The sequence below is a fragment of the Zalophus californianus genome, chromosome 4, assembly GCF_009762305.2.
Source record: "Zalophus californianus isolate mZalCal1 chromosome 4, mZalCal1.pri.v2, whole genome shotgun sequence".
In the NCBI taxonomy this organism is placed as follows: domain Eukaryota; kingdom Metazoa; phylum Chordata; class Mammalia; order Carnivora; family Otariidae; genus Zalophus; species Zalophus californianus.
This window is the reverse complement of record NC_045598.1, coordinates 24,129,622-24,148,440: the sequence shown is the minus strand read 5'-3', so window position 1 is coordinate 24,148,440 and position 18,819 is coordinate 24,129,622. Positions and strand designations below refer to the sequence as shown.

The 18,819-nt window shown below is 45.9% G+C and overlaps 1 protein-coding gene across 1 annotated transcript in view; it reads right to left on the bottom strand.

The window, feature by feature from the left end:
- Positions 1 to 18,330, bottom strand: part of LOC113926926 (pachytene checkpoint protein 2 homolog) — a 39,513-nt gene extending 21,183 nt beyond the window's left edge. Inside the window, exons 1-2 of the mRNA XM_035727043.1 lie at positions 18,310 to 18,330; positions 16,079 to 16,206 (exon numbers count right to left, since the gene is read on the bottom strand). Of these exons, the coding sequence (XP_035582936.1) occupies positions 16,079 to 16,206; positions 18,310 to 18,330 (149 nt within the window). The remainder of the gene's footprint in view (positions 1 to 16,078; positions 16,207 to 18,309) is intronic.
- Positions 18,331 to 18,819: the final 489 nt, after the last annotated feature.

Sequence of the window (18,819 nt, the reverse complement as noted above, 5' to 3'; positions counted from 1 at the left end):
GATTGGGCCCTGCATGGGGCGCCATGCTCAGCATGGAGTCTGCTTGAGATTCTTTCCCCCCTCTCTCTCTGCCCTCCCCCCCCCGCCAGTATGCATGCTCTCTCTCTCAAATAAATAAATCTTTAAAAAAATTTTTTTTTGGGTGCCTGGGTGGCTCAGTCATTAAATATCTGCCTTCGGCTCAGGTCATGGTCCCAGGGTCCTGGGATCCAATCCCACATCAGGCCCCCTGCTCAGCGGGAAGCCTGCTTCTCCCTCCCCCACGCCCCCTGTTTGTGTTCCCTCTCTCGCTGTGTCTCTCTCTGTCAAATAAATAAATAAAATCTTGAAAAAAAAAACTTAAAAAATTTTTTTTGTTGGCTATTCTGTGTCCCTTGAATTTCCATACAAATTTTAATTTGTTTTATTTTAATTTGTCCTGTTTCTTGTCAATTTCTACAAAAAAAGCCAGCTGAGATTTTGATAGGCATTGCATTGAATATGTAGATCGGTTTGGGAGCCATTACCATCTTATTCCCCACAATGCCATCTGTTTATTCCAATCCATGAACATGAGATTTCCCCCCCCCCATTTATTTAGTTTTTCCTTTTTTAAATGGGGGGGGGGGCAGAGGGAGAAGGAGAGAGAGAATCTTAAGCAGGCGCCACGCTGAGCATGGAGCCTGACATGGGGCTGGATCCCACAACCATGAGATCATGACCTGAGCTGAAATCAAGAGTCAAATGCTTAAATGACTGAGCAACCCAGGAGCCCCTAGTTTGTTTTTTTCAACAATGTTTTGTGGTTTTCAGTATTCAAGTCTTGTACTTCTTTTGTTAAATTTATTCCTAAGCATATTCTTGTTGTTGTTATTGTAAATGAAATTATTTCCTTAATTTCATTTTTAGATTGTTCATTACTAATTATTATGGACTGAATGCTTATGTCCCTACAAAATTCATGTTGAAATCCTAAGATCCAGTGTGAGGAAGGAGGACCCTTTGGGAGGGTGATTAGGCTCCACCCTGATGAATGTGTTTAGAGCCCCTATATAAGGACCCTAGAGAAAATCGCCATTGGCAACCTGGAAGAGGGTTTATCACCAGAACCCAACTATGGTGACCCAACCCTGATTTCAGACTTTGAGCCTCCAGAACTGTGAGAAATTTGTTTTTTTGTGCCGGTCTATGGTATTCTATCATAGTAGCCCAAATGGACTAAGACACTAATGTATAGAAATTCAGCTGATTTTTGTGTATTGATCTTATATCCTGAAAATTTGGTGAACTTATTTATTAGTTCTAATAGTGTGTGTGTGTGTGTGTGTGTGTGTGTGTATTTCTTAGGATGTTCTATATATAAGTTCATGTTATCTGCAAATAGAAATAGTTTTACTTCTTACCTTCTAATCTAGGTGCCTGATCTCTAAGTCTTATCCTGTCTTCTTTCTCACGCATAATCTTTAGGCTAATCTCCCTAGTGTTTTGCTTTAATTTGGAGTAGGAATTTGGAGACCTATGTTTCAAGCTAGGTTTGGCTGCTGATCCATTCCTGTTTCTTTAGGTACAAAATTCTTTGAAGAAATGACAACTTAAAATGAAATTGTATATGAAAATTATAAGTTTTTCCCCCTGTATCTACTACATACCAGGCCCCGCATTCAACAGGGCCATCACAATGTTTATCTCCAGAGGGCAGCCATCACATAGACGTTAATGTGAATAATGCCCCCTGGAGGTGTGCAACAAGATTGTCCTGATGCTAAATGCTTATCTTTAATCCTCACAATAAAGCCATGAGATTGCTGTTACTAATCCCATTGTAGATATGAAAAATTCAGAGTAGCTAAGTGATTTACTCAGCGTCACACAATTGGCAAATCTCAGAGACTAGCTTTGAACTAAGTCTTTCTGATGCCATTATATCAAACTGTCTTTTGAAAAATATTATTTTAAAATTAAAAAATTACCTTGAAAAAGTAATACACGTACACAGTAAAGAATTTAACATTACAAAAAGATATAGCGGAAGTAGTTCTCCTTCCTATGGCCGTGATCCTCAGTCCCTCCTTCCCCAGAGGCAGTCATTAGTATTAGTTTCTGCTGTTTCCTTCTGATTATATAAAAACCTACTTCTACAATTATACAGATCTTTATTTCAGACACATACACTCACACTTATTGACTCCGCCACCTTGCTTTTTTTTTTTTAAAGATTTTATTTATTTATTTGAGAGAGAGCGAGAGAGAGAGCTTGAGCAGGGGGAGGGAGAAGGAGAGGGGAGAATCTCCAGGAGACTCCACTGAGCACGGATCCCGAGGTGGGGCCTGATCCCACGACCCCGAGATCATGACCTGAGCTGAAATCAAGTGTTGGATGCTCAACCGACTGAGCCATCCAGACTCTTGCTCTTTTTTTAACTTAATGAATCTTGGAAATCATTCTATAGCAGCACGTACAGATCCACCTCATTTAAAAAAAAAGTTTCTTTATTTATTTTAAAGTAATCTCTATACCCAGCGTGGGGCTCGAACTCATGACCCCGAGATCAAGAGTCACATGCTCTTCTGACTGAGCCAGCCAGGTGCCCCCAGATCCACCTCACTTTTAAAACAGCTGCATACGATTCCATTTTGTCCAGATGTTCCCACACAGAGGGATATTTAGATTGTTCCAGCCTCTTGTTGTTCCTAACAATTCTGCAGCAGACATTCTTACATGAATTTATCTGTACATGCCATACTGCTTTGGGAAATGCATTAAAAAGTGAAAGGAACGATACAAGGATAAGGGCTTTTATGATTGGGATGATTGCAGTTGTCTTCCTGCAACACTATCTTCTACTTTCTCGAACCCCAAACCCATCAGTGCTTTCTAGTGGACAGGAAAGCTCTCCATCATGGGCTCTAGCAATTGGAATAGAGCATCTCCCAGGATCCTCTGGCTTGGAGGGGACAGCATTATCCAGATGGGTTTGCAGTCCATTAGGCTAAGCCTGGTTAAGCCCAGGTCATGGTCTGTTTTGGGATGAGGTGCTGAGCTACTGATACTGGTGTGCAGCACACTGATGACTGCAAGGGTAGCCAGAAGTCATACCTCTGGGAATGACCTTGGAGGGTGCAGTGGGGGCATGGTGCAGCTACATCAGGCTCTGATCCGTTCTGACCAGGAGAGGGCAGTAGTAACCTGCCTAGTGCTTCTGCCAGACTTCTGGAAGGCTCCTTTCCCTATACAAGTTGCTTCTGTTGGGAGCCGCTCCACGGAGGACTGAGCTGCCAGGTAAACCTCTCTACTCTTGATGAAGAAAGATGTGTTAGAGGAAATCTGGTAGAACGTGCGTCGAGGACAATATAGGAGAAAATAAAATCAAGGTAACTTCCCCTGCCCCATGAAAATAGCTTTATTTTTTTCTCATAAATATAATACACATACATTATAAAAACTCAAACAATATATAAGAATATAAAGAAGAAAAAAAACTGCCTGAAATCTTATGGCATGAGATAACCACTATTCACAATTTTTGCAATATTTTTGTAACCTGTTCTTTTTCACTGGGAACACGTGTGGACATCTATCCTTGTCAATATCTTTAATGTTAGAGGCCTCAGGACTTGTGCTTACATAAATGCTTCTTAAATTTTTCCACCCAAGTTACCCCAAAGGCAGAGAAGTTGAATGAAAGCATTGCTGGGTGGTTGGTGTGTGAGACCGTGCTTGGGGTGGTGGAATATTGTAAGAGAGAAGGAGAAACTTCTTTGACATACTGGGCTTTTACCTGAAAAATCAGACAAATTTTGCACTAAATTCTGAAACATTTTTAATTCCACTCCATGTTTGCTTTTTATTTAACAATATTGTTTTTTCTCTTCCAAATCTTCATAATATTCTGTTGTATGTATGTATGTATGTACCATCATCTATTAAGCAAAACACAGTGTTGGACATTTAAATCACTTCCAGTTTTTCTCTAATATAAACACCACTGCAGTGAGCATCCTTATATATATATATATTTTCTCGTCTGACTATATGATTAGAATAGAGTTCCAGAATGGACACGTTGAAAAACAAAGATATTTCTTTCCTCCTCAATGCTTTTGAAAAATTGGTACAAATGAGATGAAAAGGGTGCTGATGGGGAGAGAGGTTGCACCTTTAAGCTCCTTTGTTGGTCCTGAGGGGGACGCACCAATGGACTGGCTCTGGGCTCCCGCCCAGTCTCTCTCCTGCATTCAGCTCACACCAATTACATGGCTTCCTGGTGCCCCCAAGTATGCTAAGCTCTTCTTTCCACCTTATTTCTCATTCAGTCTTCACAACCAACCCAGTAGGGTAGGCATTATTATTCCCGTTTTACAGAGGAGGAAGCCAGTTCAGTAAATCCAGGTATTTTGGCCACAGTTACAGGTAGTAATTGGATGTGAGGGGGGTCTTGATTCAGGGAGCTAAGGTCTTTGTCAGCCTAATGAACAGGAGACTTAGCAGCAGACTTGTTCCTGGGACTGTTGTCTAAGGACCATTTAGTGACAAGTGAAAACAAAGCAAAACAGGGACACCTGGGTGGCTCAGTCGGTTAAGCATTTGCCTTCAGCTCAGGTCATGATCCCAGGGTCCTAGGATCAAGCCCCGTGTCAGGCACCTCGCTTAGCAAGGAGTCTGCTTCTCCCTCTCCCTCTGCCCCTCCCTTCTGCTCATGTTCTCTCTCTCTCAAATAAATAAAATCTAAAAAAAAAAAAAAAAAAAAAAAAGCAGGGACGCCTGGGTGGCTCAGATGGTTAAGCATCTGCCTTCGGCTCAGGTCTCAGATCATGATCTCAGAGTCCTAGGATCGAGCCCCGCATCCAGCTCCCTGCTCCACAGGGGGCCTGCTTCTCCCTCTCCCTCTGCTTCTCCCCCTGCTCATGTTTTCTCTCTCTGTATCTCTGTGTCTCGAATGAATAAATAAATCTTAAAAAAAAAAAGCGAAACAAAACACAACTAGAGCTATTTTCAGTTAAAAAAAAGGTGGGGGGTAGGTGATGGCAGGGGAAAGAATTATGAACACTGAGAAATCTCATGGAACCCAAGAGGAGAAATAATTAGTCTCAGGAGGGATGAGGAAGCAGTCCGCTCTCTCTCTCTCTCTCTCTCTCTCTTTCTCCGCTTTGTCTCTCTGGGAAAACATGGCTTCCAGCCTTGGCTTCCATGCTTGTGGCAGCCTTATTCTCCTTCAGCAGGTCAGCTTCTCTGATGCTCTGTGAATGTGACCTTCTCCCAGCTCCCAATTTTACATCCCTCAGGTTAAGCATGCAGCTCTCAGTTCTAAACCAAATCCCCAGGAAAAGAATTTGATCTGATTACGCAGCCATAGTGTCCACTTCCGGGTCCCACCAGTTGTGGCCTGGTGTCAGAGTTCCATGGTACAAACATGGTGGTTAGTCCGGTCTGTGGGTAGGGGCCAGTTCTTAGAGAAAGGGAATCATTGTGGGCTTGGCAAATTCCTATAAGGGTGTAAGTCTATGTCCACTATGACTGCGACAACAGAGGAATTGACTGTGTCTAACAGACTAGTCAAGGGCTTGGCTTCAGGCACAGCTAGATCCACTTGCTCAAAAGATAATGTTAGGAACCTATCTCTTTTCCTTTCTCAGACCTTTTTGTGTTTTCCTAGGTAGGCTTTCTCCTCATGGTGGTAATATGACCACTAGCAGCTCTACCCTTATAATCCCATGACCTAGCTTCCTGTGTGGAAGGCAAATTTCTCCTTTCTAATAGTCTCAGCTCTGATTGGCTTTGATTGAGTTATAAGCCCATAGTGAACCAATCACAATAGTCAGGGGATAGCTATCTCTGATTGGCTAGCCCTGAGTCATAAGACCTTCCCTAGAGCTGAGGGGGGTTAGCCGCAAGGGGTGGAAGGGGAGAAGGACAGTTCCCCAAAGGGAAAATGGGATGTTAGTAAGAGATTCCAGAACCTACTGTTGTAAAGCCGTAGATTGAGATTTGTACCAGTAACATCCAAGGACATGTTAAAGAATGCTGGTGGAGGGCGAAGAGACGTCTTTCATTCTTTTAGTCAATATACGCTAATTGAGAGTTCTCTTTTAAAGATTTTATTTATTTACTTTAGAGAGAGAGTTAAAGAGTACGAGGAGGGGGTGAGGAGCAGAGGGAGAGAATCTCAAGCAGACTCTGTGCTGAGCCTGACATGGGGCTCAATCCCACGACCCTGTGATCGTGACCTGAGCTGAAATCAAGAGTCTGAGGCTTAACCCACTGAGCCACCCAGGCGCCCCTATTTACATGTGCTCAGCCTTGTGCTAGGCTCAGGGGATACAGGAGTGAATCAGATAGACACGGTCCTTACTTTCACAGAGCCTAATTCCAGTAGTATACCAACAAATAAAGGTTTCTTGAGCACCTACCATGCACAAAACATACACTTCCTTTCTCTTCTCAATACAAAGAGAGATAGGGGCGCCTGGGTGGCTCAGTCGTTAAGCGTCTGCCTTCGGCTCAGGTCATGATCCCAGGGTCCTGGGATGGAGCCCCGCGTCGGGCTCCCCGCCCGCTTCCCACGGGAAGCCTGCCTCTCCCTCTCCCACTTCCCCTTGCTTGTGTTCCCTCTCTCGCTGTGTCTTTTTCTGTCAAATAAATAAATAACGTCTTAAAAAAAATACAAAGAGAGATAAAATGTGTTTTTTCCCTCTAGGAATTTACAATATACCAAGGCAGATAAAATAGTGATATGTAATAAGAGCAAATGGTAAAAGCCCAGAGACTTATGGGAACAAGTGAGAGCGAGGGCTGGGCTGAGGCAGGATGCTCCTGCTGCTGACGGGAATAATAATATTGGCTAATGTTCATTCAGTGCTTACCGGGTGCCAGGCACTGTGCTGCCTCCTGAGTAATATCTCCTTCAATCCTAATAACACTATTAAAAATGTACCCCATGTCACAGAGGAAGGAACTGAGGTTCAGAGAGGTGAAGTGACTTGCTCAAGGGCACACAGCCGAGGAGTCACAGAGTTGGAACTTGAACCCAGGTCTGTCTGACTTCAGAGCTCATAACTTTATTATATTGTGTTGGGCCAAGAGATGTGGGCATGTAGTATCCCCGGGACAAGAAGCCAGGAGGAACAGGCTTTGTTCTCTCTATGCAGAGGGCTTTCTCTGCTTCTCCATACCCAGGGCAGAAAGTGGCTGTCCCCAGCTTTGGGTCCAGTGCCTAAACCTGACTCCCTGGTGCCGATTACAAACTGGCAGCCCTGTAGGCCGAATATCATGCACAAGAGATGCTTAGCCAGTGGCATTTGAAAGAATGACTTAGTGCCCAAAATTCAAAAATTGGTAAATTTCACATTAAAAAAAAAAACCCTGGAAAATCAGAATATCTGACAAGTCCAGGCTTATATTGCCATGGCAACCGTCTGCAAACACAGAGTAGCAGCTGCTACCTTTAGACAGGCACATACTCTCCATTTGCCACAATCGCCCAGTCCCCATTGTCTCGCCTGGGGTTGTTGCACTCGTTTTTATTACTGACGCAACCCTTGGGGGTGTTTGGACTAGAGTCATTATATCCCAGGCCATAGTCCCAAGAGATAGAATTCAACTCAACTTGGGTCAGATGCGCACCTCTGGTTCAAAACACTGGTGATAGCAGGGCAGGCTTCAATGAGGTCAACATGGGGGCCGCGGGGGACCTCTTCAGCAAGGTCTGTGGGCAACAGTGCGTCCTCAGGAAAAGGACTCTAGCTGGGCAGACACTCCAAGACGAGTCCAGTACAAAGGGGGGAGAAATTAAGGCCTAGAGCCCACTTATAAGACCTGTAGTAATTTAGGCTTCAGGTCTTGTTGAAGGCCTGAACAGAAGCATTAACCCTGGGGATGGAAAGGAGTAGGGAAGCTGGGGATGGAAAGGAGTAGGGAGGAATGAGAAGATGTTAAGAGCATAGTGATTCGTGGACGGGGAGGGGGGCCAGGGTGACATGTGAACCTCTAGCTTGGGTAACAGGGTGAAAAGGTGGTGTCATTCATCAAGGGAGTACATTCATCAGGGGAACACAGGAGGAGGAACAGGTTTGGGGGAGGGAGATAAAGAGTTCACTGTGGGGCCTGTGGGGTTTGCTGTGCCTGGAGTCATGCAAATAGAGCTGCCTGGTAGGCAGGTGACATGTGGGGAAAGATCTGAGCTGGAGATACTGGGAAGTCACTAGCAAAGAGGGGGAAGTTAAAGACTTGGGCACAGGTTAACTCTGGAAGGGGAATGCAGACTAGGAGGGGAGAGGGCTAAGATCAGAACCGGGGAGCACCTTTTAAAGCATGGAGAGCAGCCGGCAACGCAGACCAAAAAGTGCTGGTTGCAGAGCAGGGAGGAGAACCAGGCAGGCGTGGTCTCAGAGAAACCCAGAAAGGAGACTTCACAGAATAGAGTGGTCAACAGTGCCGGGTGTTTAGAGAGGGCAGGAAGGAAAGGCCTGGAGATAGTCTTTGTCAATTAAGAGATCATCGCTGAGTGTGATGGCAGCCGAGTGGCTGGGTTAAGTCTCAGGGGCTGAGAAATGAGTGGGTGGGGAGGCTGGGAGGACCGGGTGTCGACTCCCCCTAGGATTGGGGTGTGAAGGGACAGAGGAGAAAGTTTGTCGCAGATCTTGTGTCAAACAAGATTCCGTGGGAAGGCCTGGCCATGGGCTGGAGACTCAGGTGCAGCCAATGTCTTGTTCCGGCACCAGAGGGCCCTGGGAAGCTCTCAGGTGTCAGGTGCTGTCTTGTTTGTGGAACCTGCACGAAAGGAAAGCTCATCCTAGGGGCCAACAGAGGGAATTGCCCTAAGAGGAGGCCCCGACTTTGTGGCTGGGTTTTCCCCACTCTGCCTCTGGTTTCCTTGATCCACCGATTACGTTGGGCCGGTTTTGCTGAATGACTCAGGAGCTTGAGCAAGTTTTGCTACTCAGTTTCTGAGCTCTGGGGGAGGGGAGGTCAGATTCTTTCCTGATAACTGGGAAAGAGTCATTAGATATTGAAAGGACAATTAGGCCCCAGCCTCAGGAAAAAAAAGAAAGCAAAGAAAAGCTCTTTAAGCACTGGAGAATTCTAGGGCTTGGATCTGGAGCAAAAAGCCGAGGCTGGGATGCTTTTTGTCACTGCCTCCCCCCAGCGTCTGAATAAAAATAACAACGTCTAACAGTCATTGAGCACTTTTACCATTGCCCTGCACTGTTCTGTGGGCCTCTGAAGTCAACTACTCTTATTATCCCATTCGACAAGAGGAAGTTGAGAGGTGGACGTGAAGTGGCTTGCCTGGGGCATCCAGCCAGTAGCTGGAACAGCTGAGAATTGACTGCCCAAAGCCATGTTCTTTACCACTCTGCGACCCTGCACTTCTTAGGATGTCTCTAGGTGACCCAACAAGGCTGAGGGTTTGGTGAGGGGCCCCCCAAACAAACATCCTACGCAAATGATTGGAAAACAAGCTTCTTTACAGCTAGGATTTCTATTGGGAAGGAAGAGACAGGATCCTCTGAGCTTGTTCAGAGGCTCCATGTCACCTGAGACCCCCTTCCATGGCTGTCTCCCTCTCAGCTTCTAAGTTCAAGGATAAAGGGCCTATTCATCAGGACTCAGGGAGCTGGGTCTGGAAGCTGGCCCTGGCATCAGCTGAGGATTAGTCCCTCCCTCCTGGAGTCTGCCTTCCCTGCCTCTCCCTCAGGATTCACACCTAGTATCTCTTTCCTGTGTCTCTGAGCCAGGGCGCATGAGGCCCAGGTGGGTACAGTATGGCTTTGTCACACAATTTTAATTTCATGTGCTGCTTGCCCCTGCTGTCAGTACACACTTCCTGGGTTCCTGTGGAATCCCGGCTCCCGTAAACACCCAAAGAGAAGGAAGTGGGCCAAGCAATGAGCCTGTGATTGCATCAGGGCTGACGTACTCCCTGCCTCTCCCCACCTCACTCTCAGGGGAGCCCCATGAGGGCAGGCCCAGGCCCTCCCCACTTCCTTCAGCCCCGGAGAGAGGCTAAGGCTAAGGTGATAAAAGGGGATGCTGGGGAGGGAGGATGCAGACCTCAAGCTGTATCCTTCTTGGCCTGGGAGAGAAATAGCCAACACTTTGGAAACCTAGAGAAGGCACAAATGTGGAGTGGCTGGAGGAAAGGCTCCAAAAAGGCTGGGAAAAACAGAACGCAGACCAGGTGCCGTGGAACAATAACAATAATATCTGACTTAGGACATATCAGGCACTGGATCAGGAGCCCTGCTTCTGTAATGAGAAGTCAGCAGCATTTTGCTACATGCGGATTCTATGGGGTTTACATGAGTTATCGCATGTAATTCTAGCAATACGCTTATGAATCAGAATGATTTATGGTTACACTTTTACAGGTGAGGAAACTGGCCCAGAAGGGCGGAAGTTCAGAATTATCCAAGGTCACTCAGTTGAGCATTGGAGAGTCGAGGTTTGAATCTGGGTCTATCTGCTTTTTGCTTCATCATTATATATTAACGAATGTAACGTTTCTCAATGAGAGTCAGGTGGTTATCATTAGCTTTGGTGAGGCAGATGCAGAAAGTGAGGCTCAGGAGAGTGAATTAATTTGCCTGGGGTCATAGTGGAAGTCTCAGTTCTTGTCATACTTAATTTGATGCCTTCATGCTCAAGGGGAAGCAATCCTTGCTGGAGCGTTCCTAAGAGTGCTTCTCAATGCCATGTGGTTTTGACCATGCAAACCATGAGGGTTTGCATATCGTTTCTCCCCTCCCTAGAAGGTCACGTCTCTGGGCAGTGATAGAGCAGGCACCTGCCTCTGTGAAGTCACTTATACTGGCTCTGCTGTCCCAGTTCCCCATCTGGACTGTTGCCCTCTGAGGGCCAACCCTGGCTGTTCAGGCATCTCTCTGTGCCTGCTAGTGCTGGTGCAGACGAGGGCTCATTTGAATGAAGGAATGGAATCATCAAGGAGCTGGGACTTGAACTTAGGTCTTTTGGGCTCTGCCAGAGCCATTTCCACTCTTTGCCCTTGCTGCAGGCCTCTCTCACCTAGTGAGGCCTTAGTTACACAAGCTCAAAAGCAAATAGCCAAGGCAGGCCAAGCTAACTTAGAATCCTTCCCTTGCCTCCCTTTTCCTTTTCCAGAAGCCAAGGAGAAACATGAAAGCTCAAGTGCGCCCTGAACCACTCTCACCCCCCAAGTCAAGGAATGCAAAAGGTGAGGAGTCGCCATGGCAACAGCAGGGCCAGGTGTGGTGGTGAATACATAGCCTGTGCCCGCAGCATCAGCGGGGAGGGCCTGCCCAGTGTCGGTCTGAGGGTTTGCATTTTCTGGCTGCAGGGGAGCTGTGTTTCCTTTGTTCCTCTTAATGGGGGCATTATAGGAGACTTTTGCTTTTCGTTGCTTCCATTTTCTTGTAAGTGGAAGGGGAGGAAAAAACCCCATTTTCCTCCCCTTCCAACCCACTTGGAGAAATGCCAGGAAAACACCAGCATTCCCATCAGAGGCTCTGTCGCCAATCATGAAACCCCATCATCTGGGGCACCTGGTGGCTCAGTCCTTGAGCCTCTGCCTTGGGTTCAGGTCATGATCCCAGGGTCCTGGGTTTGAGCCCGTATCAGGCTCCCTGCTCCGCGGGAAGCCTGCTTCTCCCTCTCCCACTCCCCCTGCTTGTGTTCCCTCTCTCGCTGTCTCTCTCTCTCTCTGTCAAATAAGTAAATAAAATCGTAAAAAAAAAAAAAAGAAACCCCATCATCACCTAAATTGCTCTATTTTAAAGGTTTGTGAAAACGGCATCAAATTGATTTTTCCCATATCACTTCCGTTATTTCTGTGGTTTCTCTTCTTCAGTGCTGCATTTCCTGGGAATAGGAGAACAAGTCTAGATGAAAACTCGAGGCACTCTTACGTGTTTTGGGAACCAAAAAATGAAAATGTTCGAGAGGGTACCAAATCGTTTTTCTTTCTTTTATTTATTCAGGTATTTATGCATTTATTTTTTACCGTGGGTCTGTTGAAAAAGATTTGGTTCCCGGATTCCAAACTTAATTTAACTTTGGGACTTAATCACTGTTGAACAGAGGATCTTTTAACCACAGGGATGGAAAGAACCTTAGAAGTCACTTGGTTCAGCTATAACACTGTATGTTAATTATACCTCAGTAATAATGATAAAAGAAGTCCCTTGGCTCAGAGGTCCCCAGACTTTCAGATGTCATCAATGGTCAAAAGTTTGAAAAATGAGGAGGGTGTCCCAGCTGTGGTTGCTAGCTCTTAGTTTGGCCAGACAAGAATATTAAAGAAAAACAACTATCATGTACTAACAACCACTGCTTCATAAAAGACAAGACATTTTAATACCAAAAAAAATAGGAAGGGTGTACTCTCAGAACGAAAGACTGTCTTTTTTTTTTTTTTTAAGATTTTATTTATTTATTTGTCAGAGAGAGACACAGTGAGAGAGGGAACACAAGCAGGGGGAGTGGGAGAGGGAGAAGCAGGCTTCTCTCGGAGCAGAGAGCCTGATGCGGGGCTCCATCCCAGGACTCTGGGATTATGACCTGAGCCAAAGGCAGACGCTTAACTACTGAGCCACCCAGGCGCCCCCTGAAAGACTGTCTTTTAAACTGAACAAGTTTAAGGGCACCTGGCTGGCTCAGTCAGGAGAACATGGGACTCTTGATCTCAGGGTTGTGAGTTTGAGCCCCACGGTGGATGTAGAGATGACTTCAAAATAAAATCTTAAAAAAAAAAAAAATCCAACAAATTTAGCATATAAAAATTCACCGCTTGATCTTTATTTTCCTCCTTTCCCCACGCACTTGCACCAGTCTGAGGATGGTTTGAGAACCGCTGATTTGGTTTATGGTTCCTACCAGTATCCCTAAGGGATGGTGCCTTGGCCTTTGCTTGGATACCTCTGGTGGTCGGGGCACGAACTACCTGACATCTTTGGATAATTGAAGCTGTTACTTCTTTCTCATCATCCCTTTCCCTTCTTAAGACTGGTTAATGTCCCTCCTCCAGGCTCCTTTATCTCCCCTGTGGTTACCACCCCTGGAGTATTTACCTCATGGGGTTGTAATGGCCAGCTGACACATCCCTCCACAATGAGACTGTCAACGTCTTGAGGGCAGAGCTCATCAGAACCGTTGACTGAAGGAATGGATTTCTCCCCACCCCACCAAATCAGTGATTTTGTGAAACAAAGGAAATAATAATCATGAAAATAACCAATAGGTATTTAATGTACACTATTTCTGGGGTGCCTGGGTGGCTCAGGTGGTTAAGTGTCTTCCTTTGGCTCAGGTCATGACCCCAGGGTCCTGGGATCGAGCCCCGATTTGGGCTCCCTGCTCAGCGGGGAGCCTGATTCTCCCTCTCCCTCTGCCTGCCGCTCCCCTGCTTGTGCTCTCTATCTCTCTGTCATATAAATAAATAAAATCTTAAACAAAATAATGTACAATATTTCCTAAGCACTTTTGTGTGATTTGGATCAGGAACGGGCTGTTATGTCAAGGCCCTTGGAAGAAGACGAAAATGGTAATTTATGAAGCCTGCTGTTGTAAAAGGAACGGTTTCTCTGGGAATTTATCATACAGAATTCCCCTAAAAGGGCTCCGAGACGCATGTACAAAAATGTCCATGGCAGTACTGCTTGTAATAGCAAAATATTGGAAACAACCCAAATATCTATCAGTAGGGAACCTGCTAAGTAAATTATAGTTCGTCCATACTATGTAGGCAGCCTTTCAAAGAATACAGTAGATCTAAATGCACTGACATGGAAAACTGTCCAAGACATATTGTTAAGAGAAACTATCCCATTTTTGTTAAACATACACATGCGCATGGGTGTGTGCATGCACGTTAAATGAATACACTGAAAAAAAATATGAATGTGCAGAGAAAAATCTAGAGGAACAATATAATACAAATTGTTAAAAGTGTTTCCCTCTCTGGGTATGATTGTGGGGTCTTTTACTTTATTGAATATTCATCTCTATAATTAAAAAATTTTTATAAGAAGCATGTCTTATTTTTTAACAGCTTTATTAAAGTATAACTTACATACCATAAAATGCATATATTATTTTAAGGCTGTGGGGAGAACAGATTATTTATTTATTTATTTAAATTGTAAGGATTCTATTTATTTATTTATTTGAGAGGGAGCAGGAGCGGTGGGGCAGGGAAGGGGCAGAGGGAGCGGGAGAAGCAGACTCTCTACTGAACTAGCAGGGAGCCCTACGTGGGGTTTGATCTCAGAACCCTGAGATCATGACCTGAGCCGAGTCAGCCGCTTAACCGACTGAGCCACCCAGGCACCCCGAGAACAGATTTTTTTAAAACACCATCGAGGGGCAGCTGGCTGGCAAGGTGATGGAGCATGCCACTCTTGATCTCTTGGTCCTGAGTTCAAGCCTCACACTGGGCGTAGAGCTTGCTTGGAAAAACAAAAAAGAAACCACCCCTGGAAGGAGAGGCTTCTGACATTGAGGCTAATATCCAGTCTTTTGTCCCTTTGCCTGTATTTCTGTTCCCTTCCTCACAATGGTTCCCCCTACCCCTTCTCAGGATCTTAGGATCTCTAAGTGGCTTCGCACATTCCTTTTCTTTAGCTGGGCTTATAAAAGGAGGCTTTGCACTAGATGATTTTTTTAAAAAAAGATTTTATTTATTTATTTGACAGAGAGAGACACAGCGAGAGAGGGAACACAAGCAGGGGGAACAGCAGAGGGAGAGGGAGAAGCAGGCTTCCCGTGGAGCAGGGCGCCCGATGCGGGGCTCGATTCCAGAACCCTGGGACCATGACCTGAGCTGAAGGCAGACACTCAACGACTGAGCCACCCAGGCACCCCTGCATTAGATGATTTCTGCTGTTCTTTCAGACATTAATTCAGGGAGGTTCATAGGCCTCCTCTCTCTCTGCCAAAACTCATTTTTAGGGAGGCTCTCGTAATCTTGTTCTCATTACACGAAAATGGCTGGTGATATCCAGTTTATTTTTCTCTCTTGTAATGTTTGCATTTTAACAAAAGATGAACTACCATTTTGACTTGAAACCAAGTAAGAAACCTCCAGTTGTGCAGTATTTATGCACACAGCTGAGGATAGGGTAGGGGATATGTTTTGGGGGGCAGGGCAACATTTTTGAAAAACATAGCAGTAGTCAAATTAGGATCAGTGGTGTGGAGATGGGTACTCCAGGTTACCACTAGGTAAAATGGGACCCACTATGGAGGGAAAGTCAAGATTCTGGCCATAGCACTTGACAGAATTAAGACAACTGTGTACCATTGAGGAAGGAATCTTCTCGATTTCAGAAAGGACCTTGATTGCCCCATTTAACCTGGTGCTTTGATGTCTGTGTAGATACATTATCGCAGTCAGAGAGCACATATTAAACATTTATACACACACAGATAATCTAAGTCACTCTGAAAGAGGTTGCCATAATGAAAAGAGCTTACACTGTTAAACCAATGTCCAGGTGGGTTGATTGTAACCACATTCTCATTAGGAGAGGCAGATGGCATAGTGGTTGAGGGTGTGGGGCTCTGGAAAAATACTCCCTGGGTTCAGTTCCTGCCTCTATCATATACTGGCTGGGTGACTTTGGTCAAGTGGCTTTGCTGTTATCACAGTTTCCATACAAGGATAATAAAAATTTCCATGTCCTGGCATTATTGTGAAAATTAAATTAGTTAATTCGTATAAAGTGCTTAAAACAACAGTCCTTGGCACATAGTGAGCGCTCAATAAATGTTAGCTGTGAACATCATTACCTCCTAATCCCGTTATTGGAAGTTACAGGTCCAATAGCTCTTGTTTCAATTATTAACAAATTTATATTTCCCAACTGCCAAACGGGGAAACTAAATCTCTAAAAACTAAAACTAAAACCCAGTGGGCAGGGCAGGTTAAAGTACTGGGGAATCCACCGCCGGTTCTCGGTACCTACCCACCTGGAGCCGATCCCAACCTTGTCCTGCTGCACTTGCCTCATCTTTAGGAAGATAAAATAAGGTGGCTGAGCTATGTTTCTAAACCTTTCCCTCTCCCTCGCGGCCAGTTCCTGAAGTCGTTTTCTCTCTGGATTTCTGGCTGAAATCCAGCTACACCTGACTGCGGTGGAGATGGGGATCCTGAGAGCTGGTTGGCCGCGGGAAGGTTCCCGAAGGAGGCCGCGGCCTTCCAGGGCACTCAGGCCTGAGTCGGGATTCAGCTCCAGCTCTCCAGCTCCTACCGGCTAGAGGAGAGGGACCCACCGGGACCGAGCCTGGCCGCCTGTCGGAATTCACAGCTCCTCACCCTCCCCGCAGGCTCCCCACAACAGCACGCACGCCTGGGAGCAAACTGCCGGGGTGTGTGCACCACTCCCCGGGGCTTCCCGCAGCAGCTGATTGGCAAGGGGGTGGGGGGGGAGTCCAGCAGCGGGCGGTAACCGGCGCCCTGCCCCCTCCGCCTCCGCCCCAGTACAAGAGGGCTGTAAAATTCCGGAAGAGAGATTAGAGGCAGGGGATGGGTGGGGCGGTGAATCAGTACATTCTTTCCTCCCCCTGCCTCCTCCTCCCCGGTTATCACTTTGGGAGGGGTTGGGTCCTCTAGGCCTTCTCCTGACCGGTCCACAGGGTCGGGACGAGCGAGGCAGTGCTGGGCGGGAGCCTCCCAAGCTCAGTTGAACTTTGTAGAGCCTGGATCGCTTATTTTGCAGCTCATGACCCCATCTGGTATTGGGTTGGGGAATTTTGGTCCTTGCTTCCAACTGGGTCCTTTCCATAAGAGTAGCTCATAGGTCTGTCGGTACATTTGTTAGTAACTCCCATTTACTCTGAGGCAAGGTCTGTGCCCGGTCAGTCTCGTCTTCCCGAAACTGCAAAGTAGCCATACCTTATCTCTTGTGAGAGGCAAGGAATCTGAAAGCTCAGAGAGGTTAGGTAACTTGCCCAAGGCCTCACAGTGGCGGAGCCAGAAATAATCCCAGCTCTATTGGTTTCATACATTTCCCACCACATCCTACAGTTTCCTTTAGCTCAGGACATTGGAAAGCAGCACTTGTCAAGGGGTAGGGAAGTAAGGCATGGTCCACCTGCACCCTGCTGGGCACTACAGTTATATTGTCATTAATCATTTAATTTTTTTTCACAACAAGCCCCGAGAAGATGTGATCACCATGACCATATTACACATGAAGAAACTTTAGAGGTCAGGAATTTAAGAGGCAGAGCTAGGATTCCTGTACAGTCATAGTACAAAACAAGGGTTAATGTTTACATAGTGCCCCACAGTTTATAAAGCACTTTCAAGATCTTCATTATCTTCCTTTCAGGGCTATCCCATTTCACAGATGAAGACAGGTTCATTCATGAAGTTAAGGTCATAATGCTAGTAGTAAGTAGCCGAGCCTGCAACTTTGAGATAAACTCTGTAGGGGCACCTGGGTGGCTCAGTAGGTTAAGCGGCTGCCTCCAGCTCAGGTCATGATCCCAGGGTCCTGAGATCGAGCCCCACGTTGGGCTTCTTGCTCAGCAGGGAGCCTGCTTCTCCCCTGCCTGCCTTTCCCCCTGCTTGTGCTCGCTCTCTGGCTCTCTCTGTGTCAAATAAATAAAATCTAAAAAAAAAAAAAAAAAGAAATTCTGTAGAACCAATAGTAGCAAAGCTTATTCCATTGAAGCATTCCACAGTGCCAAGCACCATTCTAATAATTGTAATAATAGCTAACATTTATTGAACACTTACTGTGTGTCCAGTGTGGTTCGACCTGAGTTATATATACTACTTCCTGTGATGCTCAGAACAACCTTTGGAGGCAAGTACTGTTACCTTTGCCATTTTACAGATGGGGAAATTGAAACTAGAGGCTGTAACTTCCCAAGGCTAACCAGGAACTTAATGGCAAATGTAAGGATGCCAGATGAAACAGTCTAGAGTCCCAGGGTGGGAGCCAGGCACCTGGTTTGTGTCCCCACCTCTATCTAAAACCACGTCTTCAAGGGTCTCCATTTCTTTGCCACACCACCATTAATTACTTCTTCTAACTCCTGGCCGGCCCACACAGCTCCTGCTCTCTGGAAGCTAACGCTCTATAAAATCCGCCCAGAATACCGCCAGCTTTGCCTCACAGGGGCACTGGGAAGATTAATGAGCTAATGGCGATGGGAAGTTTTCAGCAAAGGCACTGGATAGACTCGGGGCGCTCATTATGTGTGAAACTCACTGCCAAGGGCTGGTTCGCACTGTACTAAGGTGCCTGCAGCCCAGTACCTGATCTGTTTTGAGGTGTGCAGCCTTCCCTGGGAAACCACTTGGGTGAGGTCATTCATGTCAGGGGTTAGAGCATTTTCCTGCTGACCTGGAGGTATGGTGGTATCATGGTCTCGCTTTCGCTCTCAGTGGGGGGTGTTTCCAACATCTCAGAAAGGGTTCCAGCTTACTCTGAGAGACACCAGTTATTGATTGCAGTCAGAGATTAACATTACGCTTATTTGGGCTTCAGAGGCAGACACCTGTGCTGAATCCTGGGCCTGCCACTTGATCTCTCTGAACTTCCCATCCCCTTTAAAATGAAGGTAATAAAACCTCCTGATTTGGAAGGTTATTTTGAAGAGTAAACTTGATAATACATTTAAAAACAGCTCGCCCCGGGCTTAGAATAGAGTAGATGCTTAATAATTGGTAGCCACTATCATGGCCATTATTGTTTTCCTTATGTTGTTATTGTATTATTTACTGACATTTTAGGGCCCGGCTGAGAGCTAGATGAGGGAAGACTTACTCATTTGTTCAACCGTGTACCAGATTGCCCCAAGTAGGTCAGTCTAAGGAGGGGAGAATCATGAAAATAGGCATTTACAATACACTG